This window comes from Aphis gossypii, chromosome 2 (genome assembly GCF_020184175.1).
Source record: "Aphis gossypii isolate Hap1 chromosome 2, ASM2018417v2, whole genome shotgun sequence".
NCBI lineage: Eukaryota > Metazoa > Arthropoda > Insecta > Hemiptera > Aphididae > Aphis > Aphis gossypii.
In genome coordinates, this window is record NC_065531.1 from 71,776,108 (window position 1) to 71,788,584 (window position 12,477).

The following is a 12,477-nucleotide window of genomic DNA, read 5'->3' on the forward strand; positions in this document are numbered from 1 at the left end:
GATAAAATGAACTTATCCGAGATACGTAGTTTTATTTTATTGACGATATGGTGATTACGATTTTCTCATCACGTTCTATTATTATTGAAGTCGAATTGCATGCAATCACACACACACACCAATTAATCACCAGAGGCGTGCACTAAACTTGAACAATGAAATTTCTTAAATAGTAAGTGTATTTCAGTCAAACCCGAATGTTTGTCGGGGAAATATTTACAACCATTAACAATTTAATATACTATTTACAAATTTACAATAGAAATTGTAAACCTAATTTTACAATTATGCGAATTGTATCTAATAGGATTTTGATGAGTTCATAAAAGTTCGTGACTTTATGAGATTAGCATGTTCTTAAATAACACTCCATATTTCTATTAATCTAATATTGTTTTTTTTCATTCCTGATATCGAGGTACATCACCTGGTCATTATGGAATTAACAAAGGGGGCTCACAAAATCAGAAATATTTATTTAATGTTATAGATATTATCATAATATATTATTTTTTATTTTATTATTGCTCTGAAATATAATATTAAAATTAATTAATCTTAGGAGCAATGCTTGATGAAATTTGATCATGTAGACATATGACACCAAAGTTCAATTTTCAAAAGTATGTGATATACTTATTAGTTATTACACAAGTACCATTATCTGCATTTAAAAAAAATATAAAATCTTGTAATGTATAATAATGTACGATAAATTATTTCATTCTATGTATGTAAAAATGTCAATATTTTATTATTAAAAAAATATCAAAAGTTATGCGATGAATCAAATTTGATTTTTAATCAGTTATGTTTTTCAAAAATTATTCTTTATTTTTAAGTTATCAAGTTAATTTACTACACACAATTATACTGGAAAACTATAATATTTTAAATGTGGTAAATTAAACATGATTAATTACCTACTTAACGTGGGAATATATAAAATATTATAAGACATTTTCTTTAGGAAGTATAACTATCAAAATAACACAATAACTTATAAAATAATAATATAATTCATAAGAAATTTTTATAATTTAGAATATATAATTATATAGTTACATAAAATTGTTACATTTTGTATTTTACCTTAGAAGTGTTCTATTATGGGTGAGAAAAAGTATTATTTTTATTATTCTGGCGATTACGTCTTATATGATTCAACAGTCAACCTAATGATATGAATTTATTATTATTAAAACTAGTATTATTAGCGTAATATATAAAAATCATAATAACACGTTACAATAAACTCCATTATTGTTTAGTTAAAATGTAGGTATAACATTATCTTAACGTGAAAGTTAATAAAAAACAACGTACATGCTAAATTGATTATTTATTGTTTTATATATAAAATGGTATTGACTAATAAATATAATATTGTTTAGATCTTTGAATATTTTTATAAATATTGTTACACATTTTGGAGTCAAAAATTAAATCTGATTCACAATTTAAAATAAATATAAATGAAATAATTATCTTGTGAATAACTACTACAGTGAGATGCAAATAGTGTTCATCATCAATAGTTGCGTTTTAAATTGTATATTAATAAATTGTTTGTCAAATCGTTACATATAATATAATAACATTATTGGTATGTTGATATTTATCTAATAAATTATATTCTCAACCGAATGAACTATTTTTCAAATTTTACATATTTTAGTCAATATTACGTAGATACGATATTACGTATTGGGTGTAATTTTGTAAATGATACAGGAAAAAGTTGTGACGATAATATAGCTGTAGTACTTATAGCCCATATAGTGAGATATATCTCAGAATTAGGATGAGCGCACTATTCACATAGTTAATCTACCATTGAACGTGTAGGTGATTAATAGTCAATTCCATAATAGATCTATGTTGAAATTTATCGGGGAAGACGGTACATAAAGTAATAATTTAACGAGAGAAAAATGCGGAAATTACAACTACATTCCCTTAGCCTGCCAGTTTTACGAATTTATGATGCCATATATGTATAATACAATGTGATTATTTTCCGATTGCACGACACAAAATGTAAAGAATAGAAAATAAAAGGAAACCCAACCAAAACAACAAGATAGGTCACACGATCTGCTCGACAATCTATACACACACATACACACACATATATATGCATATATATATGCATAATGTATGCATTCCAATGTTTGGGGTAAACACTGTAGTGAATGTGGTACAACCCACGGTCGGGGAGCAAAAAGTCATGACAGCGGTGTTGGATGAGAATACTACCCTTGTCGCTTCTGGAAAACAAACGACATGCGGCGTCGAGTCGCAAGGATGCAGGGAATTCGTTTGGTTGGAACGTGGAACACCATTGGATGCTAGGGAAAGGCAAAATCAAATGGGCTGGTGAGAGGTATTTCTAAACGAATTTTTTTTTTTTTTATTATTATTCTGAAATCGTGCCAGGAATACACACGAGTACGTTTCCTTTTTTTGAGTGTTAAGTGAAATAACAAATTATTTAATCAACGATTGGGTTCCATATATGGAATAATGTTTGGTTTGTTATATACCCATTAGTTAACATTATTTATAAAATAAATTTATTACAATTGAAATATATCTGTATTCGGTAGTTTTCAGAGCTTTAGTAATATTATTTTAGAAAATTATTTACTTATTTTTGATGTTTGTAGGTACGAACCATTGAAATTTAGATTTATTTCAGACCAGTTATAATTTTCTGATAATATCTAATTTCATACTAGTATGTATATTTATAAATTATAAATATATTAAATTTACTCAGTAATAAAACAAAAATCATAATACCTAGCTACTTTAAAAGCATTTATAAAATAGTCTATATAAATATTTAATAATTCATTTTTTAACAAAATAAAATAATTTTGTGTGTAAGTTGAAAAACTATTTTTTTAACCTAAATTGTGTTTTATGATTAAGTGTAAACATACGATGTTTCAGTACCTATCTATTTAATACACTTTTTCTTGATTTGATATATTTCTTATATTCAACCTAATTTTTAAGTGTCTTATTATTTTTAGTTGTATTCTATTTTAATTATTTAAATTTTTATTTAAAAGCAGTTACTATATTTTTACCAAAATTATTGAAGGTTCTAGTCGTGTATACATTAGGAAATGCTAAACAGAATAATTAAATTAGAAATATTAGTATGTAAAATTATAAACAAGTTTTTTTATGTCGTGTTTAAATAACCAAACAATGTCAAGGTCATAGATTTCGATGATTTCTAATACATTTTTAGTGTGTAATATAATATTGTATACTATATTATCATTATGCAATTATTAAGGAAATATATTTTTAAAAGTTCATACTAATGAAGTGTTTCTATTTAAAGTTTTAACGAACAATTTATTTATTGTAATTTATATTTTCTCTTTAAAATTTAAAGTGGAACAGTAAATATATTGTTTATTTTTGACATTACCATCATGTTTTATTTCTTGACAACAATTTTGAAAGCACTAAATGTATGTTTTAGTAAACCTGAAATTTTCTCAAAAAACGAAATTTAAAAAATTATTTTAACCTTTAAATTGAAAACAATAATGCAATTATAATGGACTCCAAATCTAAAAAATAATATCAGTTTTCGTATCCTATAATACTTTTTATTTTTATAAATTATTTTTTATTATGTTATTTCAGTTTATTTTAATTTTAATTTTTTTTTATTGTAATATAATAATTAATATTGATCATACATCAATATATATATATTTTTTTAATGAGCATAATTTTTGCTTATTGGTAATTGAAATCTATACTCGTATTATATTTTTGTGAAAGAAGTTAATTATTAGCTATAATTTTACCTATGAAATTTTATTGTAATAATTCGTTTAACCAAGTTTTTATGAGATAACTAGGAGGATTTCTAGTCATAGTTCTTGCAGCTAATGTATTTACGTATATAGTATCTATAAACGTGTTTGATGATCTAATAATGAGAAGGGGTCGTGATGATACAAACAGATGACTGTGTCTTCTAGTATGAGATATGAATATTGAAATAAATAGTTTGGTTGTTGAATAGTTAGGGAGTTATGGACCAGAAGAATTATATTATTACTTATTAGTATTATTATTATATAGTATTAAATTATATTTATATAAAACATTTTTTTTATTTGAAATTGTAATACTAAAATTATAAAAAATTAAAAATTATAATAATACAAATTGAATTTAGATGATAATATTATCTTATTATCTAAAACATGTAAACGATCGTATTGGTGATTTACTGGGAAAACGTTTGATTATACTATACTCGTATACAAATTCCTTCATTCAACAAATAAGGATAAATGTATTTAAGTATTTAACAAATCATTTTTTGATTTCAGAATATATTGGAGAAGTTCAATCCAGGTGCTCGACAAATGATAAATGCAGGAAAGGCATACCTAAAGGCACTTCACGGTGAGTTATGATTTATGTTTTGGTAGATTAATCTATTAATTATTTTTAAAATATATTTTACGGTCATTAGTACTCATACTTACCAACATGCAAATAGCTATATTTATATAACACACTTTATATATTACATTTTATAAGCAATAGGTATTAATGTAATAAATTATATGTAATGATGATAATTTTTGTGGTTAGTCTATTCTAAACATTTAAACTAATGACATACGATACTTTTATGTATAATACGTAATATATATATATATTTAAACACGTAATAGAAAATAATTAAGTATTTTACAATTTTTTATCACATTATATCATTTAAATACTATGAACTTAAGAAATAATAATGATATTATGATAGGATAGTATAGTATAGTATAATAAATAAAAGTTCAATTTTCAAATTACTTAATGTTATATTATACATATAATTTTAGTGTAAAAATTATAATTTTTGATGTTGACATGGTTATTTTTTTATACAATAGTATATTAATGAAAATAAATAGACATAATTCTATACTTAACTTTATTTTACGAAAATTTTACAATAGTGTTAAGTTTAATACAGTGTACATTGTACCTATCTTTTAAAATTAGCGAACAACTTAAGTTTAAATAAATCTATATGTTCAAACAATCTAAAATCATAATAATAAGCATTTACAATTTTTAATCTTTTATTTTATTATTACTATTTTATTTAACTTCAATATTTATTTCAACTAAGAAAGCTCGATTTTAGCTTGTATGAAATATAAATACAATGGAAAATTTGGTGGTTATGTAAATAGTTGTAATTTTAATTTTATTACTTGAGCAGTGTTGTGAAAAATAGCTTAACATTTTATGTAGGTATAATAAAATAACTAATTGCTTTCTAACTGTTATGATTTATTTAACACAAGAAAATAGCTTAATCGACAATATTTGTCTTTTATATACCTCCTTAGAATTGTTGTTTCAGGGAAACTGTTATTTGAAAATAGTAGATAAATAAAAATATTAAAAACATTTATTAAATTAAACATTTAGGTTTATGATGATGTCACGTTAAAATAAAAAATAATGATGATTAATAACTAATAAGTAATAATAATATTATAATTTAATACATTGTCACGTTAACTATTACTATCTATAATATTGAACATATTTTTAAATAAAATAAATTATATACTTACATACAAAATAACTAGCAAATTTCATTTATTTTTCGTACTGAAATGGTACAAAAAATAAGAAGATTATAACCCCTACGTTCATAGAATATGCGGGTGAATTTTAAAAAGTTAGATATCCGTAATGGTAAAACAGTCTTTTAAGCTTATACATTTGATAACGGGTTGGCTAAATTGTTCTCAGGATTTATAATTGGATCCAACATAGTTTTGAGTACATTTCGTAAACAAGCAGCAACCCATTTGATGACTCCTTTGGATATGTCCTTATTCTTCAATACTGCTATAGAAAATAATGTAATATGTATACAAATAATATAATATAAATATAAATTAAATAAATGAAAAAAAGAATATTGGTTGAACAATAATATATTTCCTATATTATCCCCCATTTGTTTTCTCTGGACCAAACTCGGCGTTTGTATAAACTCTTGCTGGTTTGTGCGAGAGAAAATATAGACACATCATAAATATTTATCAACATAGTATGATTGATGACATGCGTGCATATCGTATGCACGAGCATCTTTATCGTACTCTAGAGTTAATGTTGTCATTGGTCTAGATGGGGTAGAGGATGATTGATATATTCCCCTTGTTTGTATTATTATTATTACGATTCCGTCTGTTCCATACTAAACTTTTTCTCTCAAAATTTTAAAATTACTACAAAGTACAAATAATAATATAATTTTCAAGAGCATATGTGTATATCTCTATGTGTTTCTGTATTTACTTCATTGAATTACGGAAATTTATTAAGCGAATTTAAAATACTGTATTGGGTTTAATATTTATAATATATGTTTTTATAATCCTTAGCCAATGGATGATAGTTGTTTACTTATACATGATAAATTAATTTAATTTCATATGATAAACAGTAGTTTTAAAAATAAATTAATGATTGTAGTGTTGATTTTTAAAATATATTTTCTATAGGTATTAATTTATTTTATGGATATTTTAAGTGATTTGTTAGAAGTCTCATTATAATATATGATAAATGATAATCAAAGTGTTAATTACGGTCCGTTACTTATGTTTTAAATATGTTTAAATGTTAATTTTTCATAAATTGAATTAAAAGTATGTTATTGATTTCAAACACATCAATAGTTATAAGTGTTACAAGACAGATGAATAGTATAAGAATATTGTATCATTAATGTCATAACTTATAATTATTATTTTTATTAATTAGTAATTATTGCTATGATAGGATAGTTGTTATTTAATGGGAACTACTTAAGTACCTTTATGTTGACCTATTCTGAGTCAATTAGTGTTTATGATTAATCTATTTAATTTGATATTGTTGGATTTATAATAAATAGACGTAGCCATTTGGACATGGCTTACGATTTGTTTTTATTTTATAAAATGTATTTGTTTGGTCGAAAAAACCTAAAATTAATTTTTAGGCGTAATAGTTGGGTATCCATTTTTATTTTTATTTTTAATCAAACATTTTTGTTTGTAAAACATATTTATATATCTCGATTATATTTTTAATATAAGTTTATGAACTTTCTTTAAGTTAAGTGTATTTAATCTGATATTGTTTGCTTATGTGTATTTTTTCAATCCAAAAATGTTGTACAACATAAATAATTTTGAATTTTATAAAACTACTCACTAAAATTATCAACTTTTAAAAACAATGCTTTGGTTATTAATTAATATTTTTTTTATGTTCTTTGAATAGCTTACAGTCACATATGATGTATTACGTTTTAATAAAATTATAATAATTATGTGAAAAGAGGGTAAACTCAGAAAAGAAGTAATTGAATTACGTGTGTCACTGTGGAAGGGAGAATGGGTTGAGAAAATTGACGCGGAAAAAATTCTACGACTTTTGATTTAAAAACCTTTTAAACTGTCAAACTTTACCATAGCGCAATAAACAAAGTTATTTTTACCGGGTGAAAAAACTAAAAAAAACTGCTTTTATGCTTTATAATTCTCATTAAAGACAGAATCAATTGATATTCTCAATTCAACAGAATAATTGTCTCAACATTTTTTATTGTTTTAATGAAAATTAAATACTTTAAAAATATTTAAAATTAAAATACTATCTGTAGTATCGTATTATAGCAATAATACATTGATATAAATATATAAAAATATACGGTCCCGGCCGTTTCCATGATAGATAGGTTTACTGTATTTGATTAAACAAAAATTAAAATGGTATCAAAAATAACCACCCGCAGTATCAGCTGAGCAATCCCTTTTAATATTTTCTCATAATATATACATGTGAAAAATAAATAACCATTTTTATTTCTGTTTTTTAGTTTATTAATCTAGCTACTCGTATAGTTGAGTTTAAGTTTTTAGTTCATTGGTATTGGTCGGTTTACTTTATTTAAAAAAAAAACCAAACTGTACCAGTTTAAATTTAACGGTATGGAAGTATGAAATTAATTAGATTGTAATTTGAAAATATTTGTTCCAAAAAGATTTTAGACGTTCGAATAATTCCATTTGACTTTTTAATTTGTAAAGATGTCTAATGAATAATAATTATAGCTGTAATATTACTTGACAACAAAAATTTAATTTCTCTCTTATGATTTAATGAAAAATAAAAATGTCATCGTTTGAAGAATAAATAATAATTGCATTTTGAACACATTTTTAATAAGGGTGGTTATAAAATATAATTGTATGTGATATATTTGTTATTTCAAAAATATTAAAGGTATAATATTAAAAAAAACAATGCTAATAAGGTTTTGGAGTTAAGTTATTTATCTCTATACTTAGAAGCTTTATTTTGTCAAATTAGTTTGGTATAACTAATTTAAATTAACTGTTTATTTATTAGGTAATAACAAAATTTTTGTTTTTAAAACTTAACTTAAAATAATGTCATATTAAACATGTACGCATATTATAGTATTCGAGTTTGATAAAATAATTCATTACATTTTTCAATCAATGATTTTTTGTCAGCTATAAAAGTGGAATAATTTTCCTCGATATTAATTATATTTTGTAATATGTCATGTAATTTAAGACGAATTGTATATTTAATTAAATTAGTATTTATTTATTTAAAAAATAAGTTCTTGTAAGCATTATAGCTTACAAAAATAAACTTCTTGAAATTCATCATAAGGTTCAACACAAAACATAGTGTTCGATTTTTTTTGTTGAACACGTAATATGTAGGTACCTATTTTACTTTCCATGGAGATAATCCTAGTCTTGGTTTTTTTTCTTGTAACTCGCTTTATTCTTCAGGTAATTCTTATTAAAAACGCTTTAAAGAGCGTTCAACTCGAATAAACTTAATTCGAAACCAAATTCGTTAAAAAAAAAAAAACAAGCAAAGACTGTTGGGGTAAAGATGAGCCTTTTGCGATAAAAAGAAAACGATTCTGTTGTAGATGAAAACATTCTAACGAGAAACTTGCCCTTAAACTTCAATGCAAGCGATAGGGAAAAATAAGGAAGAAGAAGAATAAATGAATTGCATTCGACCCTGTTGTAGTATTCCCTTGGGATAAATTTACCGAAAGCAAACAACACTGGCATTACTATGGCGAGTGATTTCTCATCTCTTTACTCGACAAAAACATAATAAAAAAATTTCACCTTCGTACATTATTTAAGCTGTGTTTAATAATTTAATATACGAGAAATATTATTTAACAGTATATAGTAAAGTAGATAACCTTTTACATGACTTATTCACAGTAAGTATGTAAGTAATAAATATATGTATATGTTTTTATAAAATATTAAAATTTAATATTATGTGAATAACATTTTAAATTGTATACAAAAAGAAAAAGAAAAATGATAGAAACTCGTGATACTTTGACAGAATTCAATATTGATGTTCTATTGATATTTAGTAACAAAAGAGTTTCGATATTCTATAGTTTATAGACATAACCATTATTCGGATTTATGGGTGGAAGAAAGATGAGGGTAAAAATAGTAACCGTATTACCTTGCGAATTCAAACTGTATTTTCATCTTTATCATTGTGATGATAAACTCAATAGACTCGATTAAATCGAAGTAACTGATGTATAAGTGAAAAAATAAAATTTCCGCCAATAAACGAAAAAAAAATCATTTGATAGTTTAAAATGCATATTAAATTGTACAATTATTGAAACGTGTGCACTTAATAATTCATATAAAAACAATTTAACAGTTAATTGATTGTAAATATTATGAATACATTTTAATACAAATATTTAATATTTCAAATTATATTTAATTGTGTGTGTGTATAATATCATAAATTATTAATACCTATTAAAAACATATCTTATAATAGTAATTAAGTTTAATGTATTGCATTCGAATATATTTTATTCGTAAGTGAAATGAGTATTTTGAGTTTGCGGCGGATAGTTTTTATGTTTTATCTATGTGTGCATAAATATTATTTTTATTGATTTATCAGTTAGTTTTATTTATTATGTTATTTTTACTTAACTATTATAAATAATTTAATTTGAAGTTTCTCAAATATAATTCATCTAATACTGAGCTGTTCGTATCGAAGCAGTTTTTACATTTTCTCTCCATCTCTGCATTTTAAAATTAATGGCATATGGTATAAATTAATATTAATGGCAAATAGGAGCCAATGAAGTTCATCATTTGTTCACAGTAAAATAACATTTGACTAATGGACCATAGCCGTTGGGTGGGTGACAAATAGCGTGCTTGTAGAATTGAATTTTTCGAAAAATACTCAAGGCGGAAATTAAAACGCATCTTTACAGTAGTATTCTTTGTCGCATTAACTCCACTCCAGTTTGTTTCCCTTTGGAATTTCATAGCCAAATGACTTTTATTATCCAGAAGCAGGGTCAACGACGAGGGCGAATTTCTTCGCTTAAGTATTTTTAACCACCCTTTTCACATAGAAAAAACCCTCGCTTAATACTTTGGATACATTTTAACAGAAGAACTGGAATAATTTAACCATTAACATCTGTGTACTTTTGTATGTTATTTTATAAAATCGGTAAATGTACAAGATGCACAGCTGAAATAAATTTGAGTGGAAGCAATTATTGAGGAATATGTTGTAATGTATGTTATTACTGCGAGTCTTTTAAAACATGTATATTGTACTAATAAGTACCTACCTAATTGATGTCTGTTCGTTAAAGAATATGTTGATATAAATATTTAAGTGTGATTTATAAGAAATATTAATTACAAATAAAAATACATTTATTATTATTTTATACGTATTTCAGTATTTGTCTATACATATATATATTTTAATTTATATAACATAATTATGAAAAAATTAAAATTAAAGTAAAATTAAAATTTTTTTTAAATACGTTATTGTTATTTTTTAAATCATAAAAAGTACTAACTAAATTGTGTAATGTTTATGCTTATTCTGAGGTATTTACTATTTTATCTCGGAAAATTCCATAAAAAAAAAATATGAAAAAAAATCATGTTGTTTAATTTTATGTGAAACGTAAGAAGCAAGTACTAAATATTTAAGTAAATCATTAATTAACTGAAAAATTAATTATTTAGAGCAGGAAATTAATAAGTCAAGTTACATTAAAATATATTGATATTTAATTGAATATGATTTGTAGTTAGGTATTTTGTATTACGGTTATAACAACTTGATTATATATATATAGCTAGTATACATACTATATACATATATAATGTATCAATTTATTCGATAAAACAATTAAATCTAACATTAATAAACTATAACAGTATTATTATACAATAAAGCGTTTATTACGAACAATAAAATAAATTAGTCTTTACAGAATTATGCTAAATAATTTTTAATAATTTTCATATAATTAAACAACATTATACTGAACCTCAAATTGTATTATTAGTTATTAAAACTAACGAGTTATGTATTTAATAATTTATAAATTTCATTTATAAAATACACTAACATTTAAAGAGTAGTTATGGGGCATTGCGTGGCTCAATTGACGCACCAGTTGCCTGACGGCGATGGTGTTTAGCTAGCGGTTATGTTGCTAGTACCTGAATGGATAACCAGCTGGGAATTTTAGCAACGTATACGCCATGTCCTATAAAACCATAATCGCCGAGATAAAATAACTAAAATCTCTATCAACATAAAAAAAGAATAGTTATAGAATTTTTATTATTTAAACATAGCTTATCTACACGAAATAACGTAGTGTATTTGTAATAGAATAGGTGATGTATATATTTTAATTTTTATTAACAAATTAATCATTTTAAATATTTTAGTTTTCAAAATGTTTATTAGTTTTATAGTTTATAAGGAAAAAATAATTATAACAGTATAATTATAATTGTTTGATGACAAATAATTAAACTACTTAATATTAGTAGGAAAATGTTTGAATCAAATAAAACTACCTAACATAAAATATATTTTTTGATGTGTTTTAAATTGACTTGAATGATGCGAGGTATCATATATTTGAACATTTTAGTTTTACGCAACGCTACTAGGTATTAACTTACATAAAATGTTGATAATAACGCGTAAATTACGTTGAATTGCATAGATTTATTCAAAATTACTAATAATTTAGCACAATATAATTATTTTTAAGTAGCCTCATAATGCACACAACATTTAATGATACTATGATATTAAAATGACAGCCTCCGAGAAAAGTTTAATGGAGATTGAAAGCACTTCTATCAAAGAGTGCTTTAAATGAACACATTGACTCCCACCATGTTTCTCTCCACAAAAAATAAAAACTGGCTAAATTACATCATAAAAATAATCACAGACCGTTATTAAAACAAATTGTTTCTGTAGTGTGATAAACTCTTTACAATGTATTTAACCAGAAAA

General features: G+C 23.9%; 1 protein-coding gene across 2 annotated transcripts in view; it reads left to right on the forward strand.

Annotated features, from left to right (window-relative positions):
* LOC114121770 (uncharacterized) overlaps positions 1-12,477 on the forward strand; it is a 98,627-nt gene that overhangs the window by 27,478 nt on the left and 58,672 nt on the right. For both annotated transcript variants that reach the window (XM_050199834.1, XM_027984228.2), the window contains exon 2: positions 4,374-4,449. In XM_050199834.1, the coding sequence (XP_050055791.1) occupies positions 4,410-4,449 (40 nt within the window). In that variant the 5' untranslated portion in view covers positions 4,374-4,409. The remainder of the gene's footprint in view (positions 1-4,373; positions 4,450-12,477) is intronic.